Genomic DNA, 25,855 nt, shown 5'->3' with positions numbered 1-25,855 from the left:
CATCAATGGTATTTAAATGGTAATTACACCTTAGAGTGTAAAGAAAAGAGGGTGGGAATACTAACTATAGTACTCAAGAAGTACACAAGTACAAAAAGGGAAAAGAAATAGATAAAGCTGTACAATAAAGGGTAAGATTGGAAAGGAAGGTAATCATAAGAGAAAAAAGACTTAAGAAGGAAAAAATTTTACTTATCTGAAGAATTGCTCAAGAGCTCAGTAACACTATGTCTTTCAATAGAAGTGGCAAATGGGATTTGAGGTAACTGGGGGTGGTGCACTGTGGGTAAGGGAGTAGCTTTACAGTTTTCTGATTGCCATGAGCTTTTGCAACAGCTGAGTTGGATTCAATGGATCTGATCCAAACTCCATAGGTTGAGGACAGAATGAAAACTGACAACATCAGATCTAGTTTTGAGCCCCAGTGCTTAAACCAGAACATACACTTAGAATAACAGGCCCAATAAGCCTTCATCAGCAATAACAGGCAGAATAAGCCTTCTTCAGCAATTCCCATCTCAGAAGGGTGGAGGCTACCCTCTCCTCCCACAAGAGAGTAGACCACAAACCTTCTTAATGTAAAATAACTGGTTTGGATCCCTACTGCTTAGACCAGAACAAAGATACTTAAAATAACAGACACAATAAGCCTTCAACCAGAAATCTCTAACTCAGAAGGGTATAAGCTACCTCTCCTGCCAGAACAGTGTAGACCACAAACCTTTCTAATGCAAAATAACTAGTTTTAATCTTCAAAAACTAGTTTTGAGCCCAAGTGCTTAAACCAGAGCTAACAGACTTAGAATAACAGTTACAATATAATCAGGCCACTAGTAAGCAGTAATAAAAGGTAGCAGATTAAATGCAACTGAACACTAACAATGTGCAGTAAAAAATTAAACAGGGTATGAATAAGCACGGCTACAGTAAAAGCAGTTGAGTAAAGTCCAACTGTTTTTTATTTTACTTTAGTTTTTAGTAAGTGGGAAGGTAAGAAACAGAAGATAATTCAATTTTAACAGACTATATGTGGGTGGGGAGCTTCCCAGCTGAACTCTCAGTGCTCAGTAGAATGAGCTGACTAGATGAGACTGGGAGGAGTGTCCAAAGTCAGATTTATAGTAGGGGAGGGCAGCGCAAAAGCCACCAAGGTCAAAAGCACAACAGGACTAGGGCAGGTGTGTGGGAAAAATCAAATGCAGACAGAGAATATCAAGTCACAGAGCACTACAGCTAGAAATGACACTAAATACCTGTATTTAACTGAGAAACGCTATTTCTCAGCTCCTCCCACTAATTAGCTAGATTTTATTCACTGTCTGCAAAAGATTATTTTCTAACTGACCCTAGCCAAGACCTCTTAAAACTCCAAAAGAAAAACTAAACAAAACAAAATGCAATATAACAGTAAAGATAAAAAAACATGAAAGTACCAAACCTTAAACTAATAACTCCAATCCAAAATCAAATGCAGACAGATCAGCAATACTTAGGCAGACAACAGCAAGTCGCCTTCTTGCATGGAGTCCTGGAGCAGAATCTCACAAAATGATAGCTGTGAGTGTATTTACAAAGATCTGTTTGAGGAGTTCCCCACAGCTGGATCAATTCCTGAAAGATCTCCTGATTCAGTTTCCATCTGTGGGGATTTGTCCTGGTCCTACTTGGCTTGTATGCCAAATAGAGTTGCTCTGACATTATTTAAGATGCCTGTACTGTGAAAGTAGGCTACCATGGCTAGTCTGCAGAGAATGGAAGATCTGGTTCCTCTTTCTTATTTATGTACTACATCACTGTGGTATTGTTTGTAAACACTTGAGGAGGTTCCATGGACCATAAATGATGGAGACTTGAGAGAATTTATAAGTGCCAACGTCTCTTATATTTGTGTTTTAGTAGGTTTTCCGTTTCCAAGGACTCTGCACTTTTATCCCAGTAAACACTGCTTCTCAATCACACTCCAAGGTGTCTGTTGTGACCAACTGTCCTGGGGCTGAAAGGGGTTAATGTGAGACCTGGATTCTAGACATTTTGTCTCTACAAAAAAAAATCTTCCTTTCACAAATCTCAGAACTGGAATATGTGACAGGGACGTTGATGTTGGGATCATACAGATTTCAGGTCCCATTTTTTTTTTTCACATGTGGAGTCATGAAAGAAGTATCATGAGAATCACAGATGCCATGAGACCCAGAATCCTGAGGAATTTTCCTTGCTGAGAGAAGTAGTCTGAGCAGAAAAACTCAGAAAAGCTCTTTGAAAGTAGACACTCCAGGAAAACAATCCTATGGGAAGGAGTCAGACAAGAGAGATCCCATACCCTGGTGAGAGATTCCTGACACTTTGAAAACAATTCTGCAAAGATAAGCAAGTCATCTAAATAAGGAAAAACATACAATAGGCTATTACTGGAGCTAGGATTTTTGTGAAAACTCTTGCAGCAGTAAACAGACCAAAGGGTACTGCAGGGAACTAATAATGTGGATCTATAGGAATGTGATTACATGCATCTTTTAAATCTAAGGCTACTAGAAAACTCAAATGGGGAATAAGGAGTAAATCAGCTATGAAGAAACAATTTGCACCTAGGTGCTATCACAAACAGATTCATAAAGGAAAGTTTCAAAACTGGTCTCCAGAAATGTTCTTTAGCACTAGAAGCATCTTTGAATAAAATCCTTCTCCTATCTGAGGAGGAGGGACAGCATCTATCACTTCCTGGGGGAGCACATGCTGCATGAAAGGACAGAAAAGATACTGGGGGAATCTGTTGAAAAGGAGGGAAGAGACGCCCACTGTCATCTGTAACCTTGATAGATTACTCTCAGAACCCATCTATCTGAAACTATCTGTTGCTAAAGACAGCTATGAAGGTTCAGACTTTCTTGAAAGACAAATGGTCTGCCAGGGTGGGGTGGGAGGAGGGGAGTCTTATATATGGTCATTCAGACTTATTAGATTGTACTTTGTGATTTGGGAGGAGTGCCTTCGTTCTTTTTGGAAATTCCCTGTCATTGCTTTATAAACATTTACTTACCAGAAGCTTGCTAAGTCTGCTCATTTTGCTTTTTAATGAAGATTGAAGAGAGAGTATTAAAATCCCTTGGCAAACCTGGAGAAGGATGGCTGAAAAATCAGAGAAATCCCTTGAATCAGCTTGCCTTCCTCATAACATAATGCATGCACCTCTGCAACAGAAGGTCCAAACACTAAGTCTCTAGCCAAGGGAGAATTCATAATTTTATATTAGACATCTTCCAGGAGATTTTGAAAACAAAGTTAAGCAAATCTCCTCATAACAGTTCTAGTACATCAGCAAAATCATATGAACATTGCTAACAATGGGTAGCCACCCGAGAAACAGAAGCAAGGAAATTACATAAAGCAGATTTCTCCTAAGAGGAAAAGATGCCAAAATACTCCTCACATTCTCAAAGGAAGCAAGCATAAAATTTAAAATGAGCTTGGCATTTGAGAATTCTTTGCAGAAGAATACAATTTTGTCCCAAATCTATCAAAAGGTTCCCTACCAAAATGTTGGCACTCAAAATGTCAAGTATCGACAAGTTGGAAAAAAGGACTGAAAAGACTGGAGGAGGGAATTTCAAAAACTACTTCTGTCCTTTAAACTTCTTTTTTTGGGAGGGGGGCAAGCTCCACCTCCAAAACTTATATACACCAACTCCAAGATCGCCATACCTTAGAGAAAAGGGAATATTTCTGAGAAACGGCATCTTGGACTTAGTATATATAAGTCCATTCTTTCAGTAATTTGGGACTTGCTCTAACAGGTCCTGACATTTCAAATGATTGCCCTATTAAAAGCCTTCCCATCCTTGTCAGAGGAAGAGGGGATCAGTATTAACCAAATGTTTATAAGCTTTTGGATTTATTAAAGCAATAGCTGCATGATCAGATCTGGAATGAGTGTACAATAAAAGGTTATGTCTTACCATAACTTGGCATCTATGTTGTCTTCCTTCATTCCTCCTCATAATAGGGTCTCGGATCTGGCTCGGCCACATTTCACAGACTTGGATTTGACCCTCACGTGCCTCCCTCTTACCCATAATGCTCTACATCCACCCAAATACCTCTGATTGAGTTTTCTGATTTCAAACATTCATCACCATACAACAAGGAATAGCGGAAGAGGCTTGGAGTCCCTTCTTAATCCAAGTTCCTCTAGAAGAAAAGAGGCAGGGGGGTGGTTGGGTGGAAAAGTGAGGAGGAATGAAGAAAGACAGCATAGATGCCAAGTTATGGTAAGACATAACCTTTTCATCTCATGTTGTCTTCTTCATTCCTCCTCCCGATATGGTCAGAGTCCCCAGATACGTAGATCCTGGGTGGTCTTCATGGAAGGATAGGCCGGAGCACCATTGAACCAAAGGAGGCCCTGCTCCTGGATACGATATCCAACTTGTATTACAATACAAAGGTGTGAATGTTAGACCATGCCGCTGCTGCGCAAATATCAACAGAAATTCTAGAACAGAGAGCCGTAGAAATAGCCATAGCTCTGGTGGAATGTGCCCTGGGAGGTCTAGGTAATTCCAATCCTTTGGATGAATAAATATATGAAATGCAGCCAAATATCCATTATGCCAAAGTAATTCTAGACACCGCTTGTCCAAGTCTATTAGATGAGAATGATACAAAGAACCGATTAGACTTCCTGTGTTGTTTGGTCCTGTGCAGGTAAAAATGGAGTTGTCTATGAATGTCTAGAAGATGGAGGACATACTCCCCTTTACTAGAGAAATTTGGAGAGAACACTGGTAATTTGATGTATTGACTGATATTGTTCTTTGGTACCTACTTTGGGCATAAAGGAAGGAGTGGTGCATAAGGACACTGTCTTTATGAAAAAGAATGTAAGACGGCTTGGAGGTTAATGCTTGTAAGTTCAGATATCCTCTTAGCAGACTTTACAGTCACCAAAAGGACAGAAACTTCATGTTGCAACTTGCTGCTGGTTTGAAGGGTCCATGGGTCAAAGCCTGCAACACCAGAGTGAGGTCCCAAGGAGGAGGAGATGGGTCCTTGATTGGAGGCCTTAATAAGAAAACACCTTTAATGAAAGATTTGAATAGCTCAAAAGTGAACAGAGAACAGGACTGACTTGCAGCATGAAAACTGGAAATAGGAGCTAACTGAAGTTTGATAGTCGGGAAGTTAGCATCTTCCTTGAAAAGGGTACTAAGAAATAACAAAATGTCTGAAACTGGTGCTGAAAAAGGATCAGTTTTCTGCTCATGGTCCAAATAATAAATCTCTTCCACTTACTGGTGCAGACTTTTTTGGTGGAAGCCTTTTGCAAGGCTAGAAGAATTTTTCTGACCTAGGACTTAAGCCTGGACTGTCTTACTAGGGTTGGAAGTGGAGAAACCAAACGGTCAATTTGAGGGCCCAAAGATTCAGATGCTGCATCCTGATGGATGAGAAATGAGGTCCTGACTTGGCTTCAATATCTAAGGAGGATATTTCAGATGAGACCATTGGAAGGGGAACCGCACCTGATGGGGCCAGAAGGGGGCAATGAGGATGACAGAGCTCTTCAACCTGCTTGCCTTCTGAAGAAACTTTGGGATGAGTGGAAGAGCAGGGTAAGCATACAGAAGACTCAGAGTCCAGTCATGGACTAGACCATCCCTCGAGGATTCCCATGGAGGAGGGATCAGAGTGAACAACCTGCTGCATTTGTTGTTGAGGGAAGAGGCAAAGAGGTCACTGCAAGGTTGACCCCAACAGCTGAAGGTCATGTCCACCACTGACGGATTGAGGGACCACTCGTGTGGAATCAGGAGCAATCTGCTGAGTCTATCTGCTAAATCCTTGGTTTTCTCGGGGATATGCATTGTAACTAGAAGGCAGTCAGAAGATATCACCCACTCCCACACCATCATGGCCTCCCTGCACAAGGGGTAAGAAGGGGGTCCTCCTTGTTTTTTGTTGTACCAGACAACAGACATGTTATCGATGTGTACTGCAATAGTACCCAAAGGGAGAATGTCCTGAAAGGCTTACAATGTTAAGAAGGCAGCTCTCATCTCTAGGACACTGATATGCAACCTAACTTCAGTAGGAGACCACATGCCTTGGACCATCTTCCCATTGTAATGCCCTGACACCTGAACTGGGAAACGTTGGTGGTCACGGTGGCTACAGAGGGGCTTGTTCAAGAACTGTCTGCCTAGAATGAGGTTGTCTGACTGTATCCACCAACTCAGGTGACATCTGCAAATGAGAGTCAACCTGATGTGAGGGGATAGCGGCTGAAAGAGGATGGCCTATTACATCGCTAATGTCCACTGGAAAACCCTCGTGAAAAATCTGGCTAGTGGAACTAACAGAATAGCTGCTGACATGGATCCCAGGGACTGCAGGACCAATCGAGCAAGGAGGGCCTGTTGGGCTAACAATTCCTCTACCTGATTTCTCAGAGTGGCTACTTAGTGTGAAGGAAGAGAAGCTATCTGATCCCTTGTGTTCAGCTGTGTACCTATAAATTCCAGATTCTGTACTGGAGTCCGGCTGGATTTGCTCATGTTTATGGTGATGTCCAAAGTGTGTGATAACTGGATTAAGTAAACCCTGCTTGGATTCATCAATGGCTCATGGGAGTAGTCAGGAGCCAACTGTGAAGTATGGAAACACAAGGAATCCTCTGACCCTCAAGTGAGCCGCTACCACTTTCATGCATTTGATGAACACCCAGGGGGTATGGTGAGCCAAAAGGGCAGTTCTCTGAATTGGTTAGGATTGGCTCCTAGCCAAAAGTGCAGATATCTCCTGGACAGCCTGTCTATTTTTATATGATAGTATGCATCCTTGAGATCTATTAAGCACATCTAGTCGTCCTTGTGCAACAGTGGCAGAATGAACTGAACCATAACCATTAAGAACCTTGACTTCTTTATGTATTCATTTAATCTGCTTAGATCCAGGATGGATTTTAGGTACCCTGTCTTTTTTAGCACCAAAAAGAAGCAGAAAAAGGTTCCGAACCTGGTTGTTCAGTTGAGACCTCTTGGATGACTTTTCAGCAACAGTTGTTGGATTTTCTGTACTGCATGTCCCTTTGACTGTGTAGCACATCAGGAAGGCTCTTGGAGTTTGGGGGGAGAAGAGAAAACAAAGAGTAACAGCCTCTGGATATTATGCTTAGCACCCAATGGTTTTCAGTCAACTGGGGCAGGCTTTTGGGTGCAAAGCTAGTCATCCCCCAACTGCCCCCAAAAATGGATAGTTGGGCAGCACTTCAGGAGTGCTGGTAGGCTTACTGGGAAAGGATTCCATAAAGCCCTGGTTCTGCAGACCCCCTCTGCCTCTAGGGTGGTATCTACAATCAAACCCTTCCCCTTTACCTCTAGAGGAGGCTTCCCTGCGTGTGTCCTGGAAAGGCCCTTGGCATTTGGAAAACCAGATTTTCTTGCCTCCACATTGGTTCCTAGAGAAAGACCTCTGGGGGGTAGAAAGTGTGATTGCAACAGCAATCAGTCCTTTTCACTGCGGGTGAGTGTATCTCGAAATGATGTCCCAAAAAGGGAAGAGCCATCATAAAGGGCATTCATGAATGACACCTTAAAGAGCTCTGCAAAATCACATACCCTCATCCAGGCATTCCTCCTTAGGGAAAGTCCTGAACCGGCTGCTCGAGAGGTGTCCTCTTTGGTATGGGAGATTAACCTCATCGATGAGTTGACAACAGATGAAAGAGTGGTCAGCATGGGAGAAACTTTCTTAAATTCCTACACAGGCATGGACTCAGTGAGAAGCTTAGAGTTCCTTAATCAGATCTTTCTGAAGCCAAGTAAAATGAGCCAGGTAGTTCAAAGACCTCAGCACAAAGGTGGCACACATGCAGATGTGCTTCCCAATACTGTCGAGTGTTCTAGAATCTTTGGTGGGAAGATGGACATTAACAGTTTCTTCTGGCAGCTCTTTGTTAGTGGCTGCCACCACCACAATGGCAGCAACTACGGGACCCTTACTCCAATGTTTCGTATCTGCAGGGGGTACCAATAATCTATCGGATTGTTTAGGTATGGGCCCAATAGCATCCAGTTCCTTCCATGCCCAGTGGGACACCAAGTCAACCAGGGCATCTGCCTAGGGGGGGCACCCAAGACATAAATGGGCCTATCCCAAATACCTCCAAGAGAATTGACTCCTCAAAGAAAGGAGGTTGGGCAGACCACCCACCTTTCTGCTTCAAGATCTTTAATATGTCCCCAAAGCAGATGTCTTCTTGTGAGGATCGAGGGGATCCTTCCCCCTCAGTGAAGTCAGTGCCCTCAGTTAAAGACTCCAGTGGGGAGCAAACATGCCTCCTTTTGCATGTCTTCTTATGAGGAACTTCCTCAGCTGAATACTCTGGATAAGTGTCGGAAGATGGGGACCCCTCCTGAACAGGGAGTTTTTGAAGATGGGGATCCCTCCTGGACAGGGAGTTTTGAGGCCACTTGGGACAGGAAGACTCATGCCAGAATAAATGGGAGCAAGGCCTGGATCAGATGGAGGTACAGGGGTGGATTGGGTGACGTGTTGTCAGATCTCCAACTCAGAAGAAAACCCTCTCCACTCTATGAAAGGCCGAAGGACCAAGAGAAGTTGTTTCTGTCTCCCCTGAAGCCAAAACCACCAAGGGAAAACAGGCAGGATTCACCACAGATCCACGACCTCCAGAAGGGATTGGATCCAAACTTTCGAGTACCGATGTGATTAGGGGAAGGGATGGCTTCGAGAAAGCTGGAGCTGACCCCAGTCCCCCGGACCCAGCACCAACACCATGTCTCCGAGGCTCACTCTGCTCTGAGAGAAGTGGAACAGAGCTAATCAAGGGCATCCTCAGTGACAAGGATGGAAGCTTTCCCTGCACCGAGCTCAGCACACATGGCAGTCCCAAATCCTATGACTCTGAAATTGAAGATCAGATTGGAGAAGAAGTCCTGATGGTATGGCCAGGGTAGCTCACAGATCCGACAAGGGATGGAGCCGAGACTACCCCCATCTGGATCTGGGTCTTAAGAAATCTCATCATCATGTCCATATCTGCCTCAGACCAGCTTCTGGCGGACCTGGATGAAGCTGAAGAGGGAGGAAGGGAATGTTTTGACCTGGACGAAAAAGCCGGAGATCTTACTGAGCCCCTCAGATCCTGAGGCACTGGAGCTGACAAGGGTGGAAGAGAAATGGTGATGATATCCCCTGCATCTGAAGGGGTTAATGGATCTGAAGGGGGAGGCAATTTCTTCAGGTCTGAGAGAGTCAAATCCGAAGATTTCTTTGGCTTCTTTGCCTCAAGAGAGTTCCTCAAGGAGACAGGGAGGGACCTCTTTTAGAGTCTTTGGTGGTGGATGGAGAGGAGAAGAAGGAGTCTGAGCCTCTGGAGCCAAAGAGGGAAGAAGTCCCCTTAATATCAATTTGTTCCTACAGTTGGCTACTACAAGCAGATTAAAGGCAGCACAAACCTTGCAATCTGTTTTTAAATGGTCAGCCTCCAAGAAATATATACACACAACTTGTGGGCATCCTGGTTGGGGATTTTATACCCACAAGAAATGCAGCACTAGACACCCGGCAAAGGCCTGTCAGCCATAACCAAAACCCCACCAAAAACGATTGTCAACTCAGCAGACATAAAGGAAACAAGGAACTAACAGAACTAGCTACTAAGAAATACAGGTAAGCTTTAAAGTTTAAGTTCAAGTTTTTAAGTTGACAACAAAGATAAAAGTAGCTAGCAGATTTTTTTTGTTCGTTTGCAGGAAAGGATCACATAACACATGCACACTATCTGAAAGAAGATAAAGGAGGGAGGGCTTACAAAAAGTACAGTTTTGTACCTACCATAAATGTAGATGTCAGATAGGTATGCATCTGCAGTCCTAACATGTGGGTTGTCCTGCCTCAGGCAGCCCTTCGGTCGGCCGGATTCCAAAGTCTGGGTCTGGCCTCGGCTGATGTCGCACTTCACCCGACGTCATAGCTGCTGTTTATAGGGTATAAAGGCATCAGCCGACGCCATTTTCCTCAGTGTTTCTTGCCCCAGATGCCAGGTGCCCTCTAGGAAGGCTAAATTTGGATAAATGCAAATAATTCCAAACAGTAGAGAGCAAACAATATAAGAATATAAATATATATATACATATATATATATATATATATACAAACAAATATACCATAATAGATTCCCCCAGCTAGCTAAAAGAGGGGTAAATACCCTAGGAGTACCACAAAGGGGAAGGAGGGTGGGTAATCCTGACTGCAGATGCATACCTATCGGACATCTACATTTATGGTAGGTACAAAACTGTACTATGTCCTTCAAGGATGCATCTGCAGTCCTAACATATGGGTAGAATACCATAGCCAAACTGGGGGAAGAGCCACTAAGATAAAGATGGTGTAGTTAAGATCCCTTGCAAAACAGCAGTTGCAAAACCTGCTCGGGATCTAGAATATAAGGGGAGATTATAATGCTTGGCAAATGTATGCACGGAGCTCCAAGTAGCAGCTTCTAAAATGTCTTTGGTAGCCACTTCTCGTAGGAAAGCTGTAGTGGTGGCTGTAGCTCTTGTGGAATGAGGTCTGATATTTTCAGGACTGGTCTTTCCATGAAAAGAGTAGCAAAATCGAATGCAATTTCCTATCCATTTTGAGATTGTCTGTTTTGAAATTGCTTTTCCTTGCATTCCTGTTGCATATGCTACCAGAAGCTGGTCAGTTTTTCTGCTGGTCTTAGTTCTGTCCAGATAGTAGTGTAATTGTCTGTGCACATCCAAGGTATGTAGTAGTCTTTCCCCCCTGTTCTGTGGGTTGGGGAAGAATGTAGGTAAATGAATCGCTTGGTTCAATGATACTCTGGAGACCACTTTTGGCATAAAGGTAGGGTTAGTTCTCAGAGAGACTCTGTCCTGATGGAAGATAAGGAAGGGTTGTACTGCCATTAATGCCTGTAACTCAGATACCCTTCTTGCTGAAGTGATTGCTAGCAGGAAAGCAGTTTTCCAAGACAAGAACTGTAATTCTGCTGTTGCTGCTGGTTCTAAAGGAGGAAGTGTTAACTTTTCCAGCACAAAGTTGAGATCCCATGTAGGTAAAGGTGGTTTCCTTGGAGGTTTTACATTTTTAATTCCTCTCAAGAACTGCCTGAGTAGAGGATGAGAGAAGACAGGAGGATCCATATTGTATTCTGCTGAAATTGCTGATGCATGAATCTTAACGGAGGAGTAAGACAGGCCATTGTGGAACAGTTCTGCTAAATATTCCAGGATGTGTGCTATGTTTACCAATGAGACATTTTCTCCCTTTGCTGCACTCCAAATGAGGTATCTTTTCCACTTGGCTGAATAAGTCTTCCTTGTGGAAGGTCTGCGTGCCTCCAGGATAATGTCCTTAACCCTCTGGGATAAACCTGGGTTATTTCGTTTTATGCAATATTCCAAGCAGCTAGCTGCAGTGTTTTCAAGTTTGGATGTAGGATCTTGTAGTTGTCCTGTGTTAGAAGTAAGGGACATAGAGGTAGAGGCCATGCGTGTGTCCGAGACATGCTTCTCAGTAGTGGGTACCAATGTTGCCTCGGCCAGTCTGGAGCTATCAGGATTACCCTTGGCTGATCCTCTCTGATCTTCAGTAGTACTTTGTACATCAAGGGAAGAGGTGGAAATGCATATGCTGTCAGATTTTTCCAGCTGAAGGAAAGGGAGTCCACCATTAGCTGAGGCTAATTCACGAGAAAAAAATTGGAATAAAGTTATCCACGGCTTGACAGCATAAGATCGGCCGTCTGGTACGCTAAAGCGGCAAACAAAATCTGAGGTATTTGGGTGGATGTAGAGCATTATGGGTAAGAGGGAGGAGCTTGAGAGTCTGTGAAATGTGGCCAAGCTGAATCTGAAGGTCAGATCCAAGACCCTATCATGAGGAGGAATAAAGAAGACAACATCAGATAAACTGGTTAAATAAAGTTACTCAGTTTTGCAATCTGCTTTTTTGGGGTCAACAGACTGGCTGTCAGGCAGGTTAAAGGCTGCAACAAGAGCTGACAGAACAGGAGGAATTGGAGTAGGTTCTATAAATTCCAGTTGTAATAAGTCATAACACTTTTTTGGCAAAAGCCACACTCTATTCAGAATCTGAATCAGAAACTTTAGGTAGCAAAAGAGAATCTGTCCCTTCACAATCATTTTAAGTTCAAAATCTTGACTCTCTTAAATGATGACTAAACCTTGAGTTAAGCTCAATAAATCAATCCTGCTCACAGTAACTGAGACAGAAGTTGAGATATGTCTAAGGTTTTGTTTCTTTTGGCAGGAAGTTTGGAAGAAACAGACGGAATTTTGCCAGGAAAAATCTCCCTAAGAATGGCTACGCACAGTTGTATTCCCTGTATTCCCTTCTCCCAGGATGGACAAGAATGGCTCTCCATTGCTCACCAAGAGCATTCCATGTCTAATACCTGGGCTATGGTGGTTGTAGGGACAACACCAGTGGGAGCTAGGGCAAAAGATGAATGGTCTGGGGAACCAGTTTTGTCCACAGCAGCATCACTCACCTGCAACTGAGGCACTTTAGCAGCCTGCTGTGGTGGCAAAGATTGTTTAATAGTTTTCTTTTTTTTTTTTTTTGTGGCTGGTAGAAGGAAGAACTATTGAACATGTAGGCTGTTCCACAGTTAAGCCAAAAAAATGCCCAATTCCCAGAGAAGCCTGACAATAGTAGTTAATAAAACAGGTAAGCCATAAAAAAAATGTAATGTTTTCCCCATTAAAGCACAATAAAAAAGCACTTTAAACACTTACTCCAGCCCCCTAAAGTAAAACAGCACAACTTTTACCACAGAAAAAGCAGTTTAAAACAGCTTATAATAACTTTTACCGCAAAAGAATAAATTGACCATATTGTTTAAAAGTGATTAAAAGTCACATGGCCATCATTAAAACATTGTTTCCTAGCTTAAATAATAAAGTTTCACAAAAAAAATATGATTTCTGTCATAAAAATCATAAAGTGGATTTTTTCCCCAAAGGGAACATCATTGTAACAGCATTATAGCCAACATTTGATCCTCAAAAGCCCACAAGAGGAGCACTTTTTGGATGCAGGAAAGCCCGGAAGGGTTTGGAACACAAACCAGTCCTTTCAGGCGGATTAACTGTAGCTAAGAGTTTTGATGCATGGAAGGTACATTGAAAGCTTTGGAAGCTGGCTGAATGTTATTTCCTTAGCAGGATATAACTCATATAGCTAAAGCTACTGCAGCAGTGATCCACACGATGAACATACAAAGCTGCATTTGGCTACACCAAAGCTATTTGGGCAGTTGAGAAGCAACAGCCTCTCTGTAGCTTTGGCTTGAGTTAGGCATGAAAAAAAATGTTTAACTCATTTTCTAGCTGTCTACTTAACTCTTTTTCTATATTTTTATATGTTCTGTATACATATATATATATATATATATATATATTATACATGTATGTGTATATATATATATATATATATATATATATATATATATATATATATATATATTATACATGTATATATATATATATATATATATATAAATAAAACACACACACACACACACACACACACACACACACACACACACACACACACACACAGAGAAAGCACTCATAATTCACTCTAATGTTACAAAAATTACTCAATTACTGCCTTTCTTTAAACTGCATTCATTCTCTTGATTATTATGCATGCAGTGTTGCCAGAAATTCCATTTATCTTTTTGTAATTTTCTCCTTCCCATTTCTAAAGTTCCCCCTCAAGTTGTTTTATCTCCTTTACAACAGTCAGTACATCACTTGCATTTGATTTAGATTTTTTTTTTTGCAATCAATAGCATTAAACTTAGTAAGGCCTTACTATGTTTGGGCAAATCACATCTTACATCACAGCTCAACAGAATAACATACTGAGTTACAACCATTTGCTCCCTCAACATTTCTGACAAAATACTTGTAGAGAATGTTTTTAAATCTTCCAATTAATTACATTCCCAAAAACATGTTTCTAATAACTTCTCTCTTTCCTATCATATCGTCAGCATTTGCTATCTATGGAAACATTCTGAAGTCTGCTTGGGGTATAAAAATACTTAAGCAAATGCTTCCAAGTAAAAATTTCAGGCCTTATGGACTTTGCATACTTGGGAGCCATACAGATATCCAACCATTGTGTCTTTCCAGTCTCTATTTCCCACATTTTCTAACCTCCTATGATTGTTTTTTATAGTTATCAAGTATTATTTATATTCCCTACTAATTATCACATTTCAATAGCAGTTTCTTTTTCAGACTCAAATAAAATCTCTATCGCTCCCATATCCCTTTCTCCTTGCCTAAACTCTGTTATCAGTCCCTTGTAGAAGAGGCAGTCTCTAACCCGCATTTCAGACTTCTGCCTGGCCTCATCCCACTCTATTTCCCTTCTCCTCTTTAGCTATTTGCTCCCAATATCTTGGTTCCTTTGTTAATTTTCTCCAAGTTTCAAATTCCTTTTGCCCGTTTTCTATACTCCTACTTGCAGTCATCCCTGCTGGTAAAATCTCCTTTCTCCATTTGCCTTGTTTGCTTAGAATATTTTCTGCTACTATACAATATTCTGCATTGTCAATGTTATTCAATCCAAGGACCTACATCCAAAATATTATCTCTTCATTTCTCAAACACCCACCCCTGCTCCCCGTTTCACCATCATCCATTTCCCCTCCCTAATAAACTACTTCAACTCTTTATTATCAGGTGCAATTTTTTATCTGGTTGATGAAAACATACCTGACCTGTATATAAAATTAAAGTGACTTAAAACATCTTCACTACTTACATTTAGCTATCTATATCCATAATGAAGAGCTATCCACTTGTCAGATTTTTTCTATTAAGTTTTGTTGCATCTTTTCTCACATATGCTTAGCTGCCATAATATAATCCATGTTAATAAATCCACCTAAATACTTCATTTTATCATGTACCCAGAAATAGTGGTATTGATGAACTAGTTTGTGTGTCAGTGTATAATTTACCCCTAAAGCCTTTGTTTGAGCTTCATTTATTTTATATCACAAAAAGACATGAATCTGTCTCAAAATGGTCAACAACACCCAAGTGTCATCAGGTACAAAACAATATCATCCTCAAATAATGCTAACCTATCTTGATTACAATGCCGTTTATATCCTTGAATTTGCGAGTCCATTACTTTATTTGCCAGTGGCACTGAATACAAAACAAAGGGGAAAGAGGGCACACCTGCTGAATTCCTCTGTTCAAACACAACTTGTCTGAAAGGAACTCTCCCACCTTATTTCTTTCCACTGGCCCTCCATATATCCTCCTAATTTACCCTATTATTCTGCAAGGGAATGCAAATGTTACCACTGCCCTACTTATAAAAACTAGCTGGCTCTACTGAATTCTTTCACTGCATCAAACTCACCAACAACAGCAGAAATGTCTTATGCGCTGCTTCCCTCTAGATCACTGTTCTATTAATGTTGTCAAATATCTGCCTCCACTCCACAAAACTACAATAATCCATGTCTACCAATTATGACAACACCTTTGCCAGTATTTTAGCTAGTACACACAAAGACTTTATAGTCATGGTTTAATATTGAAATGGGCCTCTATGAAGTTGGGTCTGAAGGATCTTTACACTCTAAGTAACACAACCACCAAAACTTTCTTCCAAGATGCTTTCCTTTCTTCCAAGGATAGATAGCTTTCTCCCCTCCTCTCCTTTTAAAATGCCATTAAACAAAACCTTTCAGATCTTGATCACTTTCTTCCCTCCCAACTTCAAAGCTTCCACAGGAATATTGTCTGAACAAGAAACTTTCCTGTTGCTTGATTACACATCACCATTATTACCTCATCTCTTACTATTTTATCTGTCAGTTGCTGAGCCTCGTCTTCCTCTAACCTTAGCATAACTGTCTTCTGCAGATGCTACCATTTGTGCTTTTTCATTGTTTCCATTCTTGTGCCTTATACCAAATTTCATAACATTTCTAAAATGTTTCTCTCTAATACGTCTGTAGGGCTTCTTGTTATTTTTCTTGTTGCAAGCTCACGTTTCACTTAAAGCTTTTGTGCAATGGGGGTCACCAAAACTAATTACTGAACAACAGCCTTTCTAAACTCATGTATATCATGCAAATACTCCCATTGTTTCACTTTAAAACTCTGCAGTTGCTCCTTTAATTGTTCTGTGAGATTTCCCTTAGTCTGCAATACTTTAATCTTTATCATCCCCTCTAAATAATTTCTATTAATTTTTCCCATATCTTTTCTCTTACTACTACCATGTTTTAAACTTCATTTTCATTTTGTACCAATCACTAGTTATCCCATCTGAAGATATTTCTGTCTTCCCTAACAACTCTCAAATAATTTCCACTACATATTCCTTAAATTCCTCTTCTTAACAAATAAGTAGGAAAGTGACAGTGTTCTCATTTTTACTTCATTGCCCTTCAACTTCATCTTAGTCTTAATTGAAGAATGATCTAAAGCAGGTGTGCCAGATCTGAAATAGTTATCTGAGGTCTGTCAAAGCTTTCAATTAAATGCACATGCTCACGACAAATTTAATTTCTACAAACTTTGTAGAATCCAAACACAGATCACAATCCAAAAAATGCCTGAATTATTCATGAGCCTTTGATGCTGATTAGTTCAATTATCTCCTTGATTATAAATGTACTACTTTGTTGGGTATGCTCTACCTTGATAAAGTCTCCAATGGTTTGGAGACGAAAGCGCTTGATTTTTGGATTTATTTATTTTATTTGTTTAATAAAGTTCTTTTTAAGCACTAATAAGTTGCTTGTTTTAAATTTTCATTTAACTTCATCTCTTTACAACAGAGGCCTTTTTAAATTTAATTTCTATGTAGTCTAATCCAGTTATTGTACCTTGGGAAATATGTAAATTCTATCAGAGTCCCTTATAATGAATTTTCATCTTCCATGCTAAATGTTCTCATACATTTTGTCAGAAATCTAACCTAGTTTGTTATATTTTCCATTCTAGGTCCCCATGATATATCCTTGATATTGCAAATCAGGTTTCAGTCCCCACCATTAATAATATTCCCTAGAGAAAGACAATTATTTCTCAGAAAATTCTTTTAAACTCCATAACAACAATTTTCGGTGGAATATAAATACATGCCAGCATAATCCTCCTCTTGTGCCAATAACCCCTTACAACCACAAATCTACCACTGTTGTCTTTTACCCCCCCCCCCCCTTGTAACTCTATTAGATTGGCTCTAGCAATTAGTATTAGTAATCTTCTTTTCCTTTACATCTTAAATTCAACTTAATATCCAGAGTGAAATCCTCTGTCAAATTCACATGCTCGGTCACCAGATCTTCCTTTGACATCTGGGGCACACTTTGAAGAGGCTACAGCACAACTCGATGAAAAACCAACAGTACATGCTGCTTATGCTGACCTTGCTGATGGGTTTGGTAGTATTTTACATAAGGAAAATCACAAAAGCACAAAATACACTGATAAAAAACAATAAAACAGAGCAGACCACGAACTGCAGAACTCCACTTTAATAAAAGTTTAGCGCTTTCATCAGAACTGTTTCCAACTTCTTCAGAACACTAACATAACAACAGTGAAATGTTTAAATAGGTACATCACAGTCACATGATACTAAAATCACTCCCATCTGTACAATTTGAAAATACAGTCTTCCAAAAAAAGCATGATTTTACATAGTTCAAAACCTTGCTTGTTACAAAAAAAAAAAAACACTTTGATAAAATAAGTGTATAAAAGCACATACATACTGTATGAACAAAAATAGCATTGTGATAGCTAAAAAAGCTCATAAACACAAATCTAAGAAAAAACATATTCAGCCTTTAGTTTCAAAACACTGCTGATCGAGGCAGACTCATTTAGCCCAGGAGGCTTCAGTGCATTACTCCTGAATTGCCAAATCAACTCCTTATATTCTAGGAGCAGTTCATGAGGTCCACCCCTTTGATCGAAGCCCACCTTTTCTATACAAGTGTATTTAAAAGACTGTGTGTGATTTTTTCTCACATGTTTTGCAAGAGCATTTCTTTCATCATTCTTGTTTGTCATATTGGTGCTGATAGATCCTACTTTTAAATTTACTCTTGATCTTACCAATGTAAAATTACAAACATTGTTGACACTCAGCAAGATATACAACATTATTGCTCTGGCAGTTCAAATTCTGACAAAATTTGACAACTCCCCATCTGGGTATACAAATTTCTTCACCTTCCTTTACATGCCTACACTGATTACAATGTCTGCATTTAGACATGCGGCCATGGTGACTTTGCTTTTGTCTTTCAAGTATGTTTTTGAAGCATAGATTTTTCTTATACACCACTACAGGGTCCTTCCCCATTTTCTCCACATACTCACTGTCAGCCCTAGAGATGTCCCAGTTATGTTGCATTATGTCCCTAATGCTGTCAAAATGTATGTTATATGGCAATATTAGGGCTCTTTGAAAATTCACTATGTCTCTCTCACCATTCATGGTAACTAAATCACCGTTTGTCCCAAGTAATGGCTTAAAAATGCCTTCCTGTCTTTTCCTGATGACCTCCCAAAAAAATATTATCCAAGAATATAGCTGGATACCCTCTATTAATCAACATATCCTTCAAAATTGTACATTGTTCACTAAAGGTAGAATCATTACTCACCATACGGAGAAGTCTCACCATCAGGCCTTTGACCAGGACTTTTTTTTGGTAGATAGGGTGGTGGCTTTTAAAATGAAGTAATGAGTTAGAGTTTGTAGGTTTTCTGTATATGTTAGAATCAAACCTACCTTCACCTCTATTCTTTGAGATGGTCATGCCCAAATAATGGCGCAGCAAGAAAGACTAGAGAAAATGGCGTTGGCTGCATCTTTTATACCCCTGGTGTACTGACGTCAGGGAAGAGGCGACAGCAACCGACGCCGGACCAGGACTTTGGAATTCAGGCCGACTGCGGGTAGCCTGCCAGCAGGATAACCCAAGTGTAATGACTGCAACAGTGAAACACGATGAACATCTGGTTCTGTCCCAGAGGGCTCTGCACTGGGACTATTTTTTAGACTACTATTCCCTGCCATAAAAGTGGAAAGAGTGCGCTGTGAATACAAATATGATGATAGATGCAAAGTGGACAGAAGGATTACTACAAAAACATGCCAAAGTCCTCCAAGATGGTTTGCAGAAAATATACACCTGGTGCAGAAGTAAACATTTCACCTGAATATCAGTAAAAGAAGCATTACAGGATTTGGCAACAAAGACACATTATGATTACAAAATAACACAGATGAAGCCTTTGAGTATGAGTCAGATTACCAGAATTTGGCAATCTGACTACATAGTTGGACAATGGAACAATCAGAAAGGAAACAATGGGAAGAGTGGCATGCATTGGCTCTCCCACGTTGAGGGGAAGATACACTGATTATGGCTGGCCAACTGTATCCACCTGTGTGGCACTAAAATAGAAACAAGGATATGAACTTTGGGATTCTAATCTTGTGGCCATAACCCTCATAGATTATGCATGGTGGCATGCACAAGGAAGGGAAAGGTGTAGGACCCCCACCCTTACATGGTGAGGGGCTCTAATACAAAAACATCCTTATTACAGGAATGTTAGTGACTGCATAAAGCACTTCCATTCCATAGCTAAATTACACAACCTCCACCCCCACCCCCACCCCCATTCAGCTACTGCTTCCTTATCTGGAGACACCATGGAATCAAAGTGTACAGAAAAAAATATATGTGTGTGTATGTAAGTATCTATATAGACAAATATTTATACCACACACACTAAATATCTATATAAGTGCACTCATTTTGATTGACAGTGTGCTTGATTGACATCTGTTTAGTTGATCCCTTTTGGTTCAATTTTTAGATGAGTAATTCACACAAATACTGTAAAACCAGAAAAATAGTAGCGCTGAGTGTGTACTTGTTCTTTTTTTGGCACCACATTTTCCATTTGTTAACATCCGAATTTCTAGAAGCAGACCTGTTTGTCTCAATCAATACCTGCTGCATGTCCTCAGAAAATAGTGTCTACAAGGTATTAAAACCCTATCATCCAAGTAGTAAATTACAGTTACTTGGGTCAGGATTTATCAAACACTCCTGATCTTGTGTGAGTAAATCCAGTCTATGAGGAAGTTTACAGTAATTGCTGCAGGCCATTTCCAAAAGAAGGAAGAACCAGTGATGCACAGGCCACAAGGGAGTCACTACAATGACTGCTGCTGAGTCCTCCTGAATGCTCAGAAGGATCCCGGAAATCAATGTAAAGGCATACATGAACATTCCTGTCCAAGGAAAAGGAAAGACATACACTGTCCAGATCTTCTTGCATGGAGACTGCATTTTGCCAGCTGATTGTTCAGAGAAGAGGTAAAAAGATCTACTTGAGGTGTTCCCACAGATGGAACAAATCACAGAAAGCTCCCTGATTCAGTTTCCATGCTCGAGTGTCTGTCCTAGGTTCTGCTTACATGATTTTGCTCTGACAGGTTGCAAGATGCCTGTAGAGTGAGACTGTAATGTGAATTTACATCTAACATGGCTAGTCTGCACAAGGCTAAGATCGAATTTTCCCTTACTTGTTTATGTACCATATCACTGCAGTGTTGTTTGTGAAAACCTGAGGAGGTCCTAAGGACCTCAGATGATTTAGAGAGATAACAGCATTCAGGTTTACAGGTGTTTACCAGGCTAACAACCACAGGGGCCATTTTAAGCTTAGCAATGCATCCCAAATCACTGACAAGTTCTGATACCCTTGATAAATGTAAGCAGGGGTGTGGGAGTTGAAACATTTATAAGCCGGGGCCTGGGAGATGAACCATTTACAGGTTGCCTGTGTCCATTAGAGAGACAGGTGCCAAACAAGTGATGAATTTCCTGTTCCCCATCCAATTGTCCACGCTGCACTTGAATTGGGTTAGGGAGAAACTCTGCTTCACATGGATAGGGAGCCTGTTCCAGAAACAGGATTATCTCTGGGATACATACCTGTCTCTAAAGCAGGTCCTATTTATATCACAGGCAAGGTTTAAGTCTTTAGAATGGGCAATTCTGGTGCTGCTTGTTTTGTGGATTTATAAGTGCTAGCATCTCTTTTACGCTGACCCTTCACTTTTATGCCCATTTATACTGCTGCCCTGGCAAAGTCTGCGGTGTCTGTTGTGACGGACTGTGTTGGTACAGGAGAGGGAAATGGTAGACCTGGATTTTGAGAAAATTGATGTCTCTACCACATACTCTCCCATTTTACAATTCCTAAGCCTGGAATTTAAAACATCTGTGGGTGTTGCAGGGACCACAAACATTTCAGATACCATTTTTTCCCTCTCGTGTAAGAAATATCATGAAAATCTTGGATGGCATGAGGCCCAAAATCCTGAGGAATTCATTGGCAGAGATTGATCCCAGAGTATAAAGCCCCAGAAATAGATCTTAGTAAAGACAGATTTTTTCCTGTGAAAGAAAAGCTCTCTGTACTGAACTATCTAGCAGGCACCCCCCAAAAAACATCCCATGAGAAGGAGTCAGAAAACTCTTCTAAATGTTCAATTGGAATCCCAGCCTGTGCAAATCTCTTACTCAACAGAGACATTCCTGACACCTTGAAAAAGACTGTGCAGAGATGAGCAACTTGTCTAATGTGGCTACCCTACAGTTTGAAGTGGGCTCTTACAGGAGCTATTTTGTGAACACTTTTGGAGTACTGGATAACCCAAAGTGTAAGGAAGAGTACTGATAATCTGATCCTGACACACAAAAAAAAAAAAAATAAGAAACGCCTGAAGTCTGGATGAATAGGAATGCATTGATATGCATAATTTAAATTGAAGTTCACTAAATGACTCAAGAGAGGAGGAAGAAGAGATAATAAAATAGTGGACTGACAACATTTTTAACTTGGGCATTATCACAAACTGGTTCTGGAAGGAATGGTCCAGAACTGTTCAGCAAAAATCTTCTTTCTTTGGCACTAGAAACATTCCTGAATAAAATCATTCTTCTGATAGATGAGGAGGAACAGCTTCTATTACTCCCTGAGCCAGCATAAACTGTAAGACAAGAAGAAAGAGAAAAGTCTAGTTTGGCAGATGAGGAGAAATCCCCGAGAAAGCAGGGAAAGCCTCCCACTGCTTTCTGTACCTAGATGGCTTGCATTCAGAATCCATTTGCCTGAAACAATCTGTTGGCAAAGACAGAAATGGAGATAGACTTTTTGGTGGATTAAGGGACTGTCAGAGAGGTCTCATATAGTAATTCTGACTTATTGGACTGTCCTTTGTTCTAGGAGGTTCCCACTTTCTTTTTGCAACTTTCTGTCATTGTTTTTAAATATTTACCGCATTTTGCTGGGACTATTTATTTTGCATTCTGCTAAAGTTAGATGAGGGAGAAAAGAACTCTTTGGAAAACTAAGAGGTGGAGGACTGAAAAAAATGAAAGTTTCCCCTGAATCCGCTTTCCACTCTCATCACACTTTTGATGACTTCTGCAGCAGAAGGTCCAAAAACTAGATCTTGGTCCAAGGAAGAGCTCAAACTTTCATTCTTGGCATCCCCTGGGAAGTTCTGAGAATGCAACCAGGCAAAGCTCATCAAAACATTTACAGTGGCACCATCTCTGGAGGAGGTATGCACAGAGTGATAGGAACATTTTAAGCAGATAGTACTGACTTGGGGAAAAAAAACATACAAATTACACTAAAGAGATTACTCCTCACAAGACGAAACTGATGTTTAAACATTCCTCATACTTTAACAATTAGCCAGGATAAATTTAATATACAAGCCTGACAACTGAGAATCCTAAAAATTAAAGTTGCAGTCACATACACTTTTTCCCCAACTTGACAAAAGCCTTCCCAACTTTGTTAGAAAGAGCGGGATTAGAATCTTCTACTTTTCAGAGGCAGCAGGCTGGCTGCCAGGAAAATTGTAGGCTATATCAAAAACATCCTCCAATGCAGACAGAACTGAAGGGAAAAGAAAAGGATCTAGAAATTCCAGTTATAACAAATCATAATATTTTCTTGAAGACTGAGATACCTTAATATTCTCCTGCTGAAAATATTGCTTTATCCTGGAACTGTCTCAGAAAACGATAATCTCTGACATGTAGACAAAGATGCCATACTCTCCTCAGAATCTGAATCAGTAATCTGTGGAGAACAAACTGCATCTGTCTCTTCACATTCCCCCAGAGGTTCAGTTTCTTGAATCTCTTCATGGAAAGGGGAATCCCTTTTTCTCTTACCAGAAACAGTTTTAAAAGAAGGGCCAAGAGCCTGCACAAGACCCTGAGCTAAGACTAATAAATGATTCCTGTCCAGGGTAACCGATACTGGAGAAGACATGTGTTTAGTTTTCTGTTTCTTTTTGTCAGGAATTTCTGAAGATACAGACACAGTATTGCCAGCACTTATTTCCCCAATGTTGAGAACAACATTCTGGATAAGCAGAGGCATTCCCTGCCCTTTCTCCTAGGATTGACAAGAATGGCTCTCCACTGCCAACTAACCCTCAGTCCATGGCAGCTGTAAAGACTGCATCAGACAGAGTTGACGAAAAAGATGAGTGGTCTGAGGAAGCAGCGGAGTCAATCATCTGTGGATCAGGTAAACTATCAGGCTGCTGTGGTGGCAAATGCTATTTAATAGTCTTTCTTATTCTTTTTGTGGTTGGAAGAAGGTCCAACTAAGAAACTGTTATATTGTTCCATGGTCAAGCCTAAAATGGTGCTTGATTTCTAGGGAAGCTAAGTAGTAACAATCAGTAAAACAGGTAATAAAAAATGCAGTGAAAAGTGCTTTTAAAACACTTACCCCTTTTTTCGTGTTTGAGTATCAGGATAACTTAAGATTGCTAAAAACCTAACAATCTAAATACAGTACAGTCAGTGTTAAGAAAAACAGGATACTATCACAGGCAGCAATCTAGATCAAGGCCAGAAGAATGGGAATAGCAACTTTGTGATAAAGAAAACATTTTAACAATTACATACAAAAGAAATGTTAAAAATGCAAACAAAAACAATAACTGTCTTCTGCAGTTACCTACCAGCTTACTATGACCCTTCAGATGAGCTTGTAGCTTGTATTTGTCTGGAGTGCAGTAGTCACAGCCTTCATTTGGGCACTTGAGCAGAATGTTGCTATGTTTCTGAATAAGATGCCTCTTCAAGCAGTTCTTTGTAACAGAGGAGTAGTTGCACTGAGCGCAGTAATACAGCTGCTCACGAGTATGAGTCCGAATGTGCATATCATAGTGCATCTGATACCAGAAAAATTTTCCTACAAACACAGAAGATATTAAGTGAGGTTACAGAAATCAGTTTAATATTTGCTAAATTTAACTTTTCTCTAGGAGCACAGAAGAGTCGTAATACAAAGGATGCACGCTTATATACATTTAGCATTCTTGTACACCCCACACGCGCGAGCATGCACACACACACACACACACACACACACACACACACACACACATACATACACACATATACACACATACATACACACACACACACACACACAAAGCAATGGTACAATCAAGATAAGTGTCTGCCAAGCCCAGGTACACCCTGAGGTCACATTTAGACGCCAAAATAAATCATCTTTCATCCAAGCCTGGAGGTTCCTTGTGTTATTTTGTTTTCATCCAACTCTGGTACTCAGTATAGCCAAATGTCTTTTAAACATCCATATATACAAACCACCCACCAATACACACACACATCAAAGTTAACTGGAGTACCTATGTTCTACTTTTGTCATCTGCCCTTATAATGGAAAACTAAGATGTCTAAGACAATAAGCTCAGTCTTGAGCATTAAAACATGGTGGTGAACAATGGATAATAACTGGCACTCCTGCACTAACCCTGATTAGCTGCACTAAACAGTTAGATTTCTCTTACCCCTTACATATTTATCCCTACTCCTCCTTATTCCCCACTTAACTTACCCTCTACCTAGTACTCTTTCTCCTCCTTTTAGTTGCCTGCCTATATAACTTTTTTCTTCTGTCTCATTAAGCAATTGCTTTCTTAGCCCTTGATCTTTATATTTTTGTCTAATATTTTATGGTACAGCCTTAAACTAATTTTGTATTTTTTAATCCTTTGCTTATTTTCTTCTACAATATGTAGCTCATGTGAGATTTGTTTTAACATGTATCATAAATGAACATTGTACTATAAGTATTATGCATCTTATATGAATATTATTCTGTTACAACAATGTACTCTGGAGCTTTTCTCCCCAGACCTCCACTGAAAATGGGCAGTAAACAAATGGAAATAAATAAATTAATGAATAACAGAAGAAATTAATGTTATTGGTGATCTTTTTCCTTATGTTTGCATTCAAACCTTCAAGCGTTACAATACAAATGATGCAGTACACGTTTCAACATCATTAAATAAATCGCACACTGACATATTCTCAGGTTTGTAAATGTTACCTTAATAATGGAAATCCTAAAAAGGTAAGGAAATTCATTCTAAATCTCATACTGTTTGAAATTTGCCTAAGAAAAAAAGAGCTGCAGAAAGAGAAAACACTGCACTAACCATAACCACTTAAATAATTAACATGTGAAATATATCAAAAAGAAAAGTGCAGCTGAGGGTCCATCTATGGGCTCAAAAAAATACTTTACATCATAGCTGAGGGTCCATCTATGGGCTCAAAAAAAACTACTTTACATCATAAAGTGTTAAGTGTCAGAGCTGGCAAATAACTAATTTAAAGACTTTA

The 25,855-nt window shown here is 40.2% G+C and overlaps 1 protein-coding gene across 1 annotated transcript in view; it reads right to left on the bottom strand.

Annotated features, from left to right (window-relative positions):
* ZFAT (zinc finger and AT-hook domain containing) overlaps window positions 1-25,855 on the bottom strand; it is a 1,471,085-nt gene that overhangs the window by 878,016 nt on the left and 567,214 nt on the right. Inside the window, exon 7 of the mRNA XM_044067201.1 lies at window positions 24,157-24,389. Within this exon, the coding sequence (XP_043923136.1) occupies window positions 24,157-24,389 (233 nt within the window). The remainder of the gene's footprint in view (window positions 1-24,156; window positions 24,390-25,855) is intronic.

The sequence above is a fragment of the Protopterus annectens genome, chromosome 3.part1 (genome assembly GCF_019279795.1).
Source record: "Protopterus annectens isolate FY-2018-M chromosome 3.part1, PAN1.0, whole genome shotgun sequence".
Taxonomy (NCBI): Eukaryota; Metazoa; Chordata; order Ceratodontiformes; family Protopteridae; genus Protopterus; species Protopterus annectens.
Note: the sequence above shows the minus strand (reverse complement) of the source record. Positions and strands in the feature narration are given on the sequence as shown.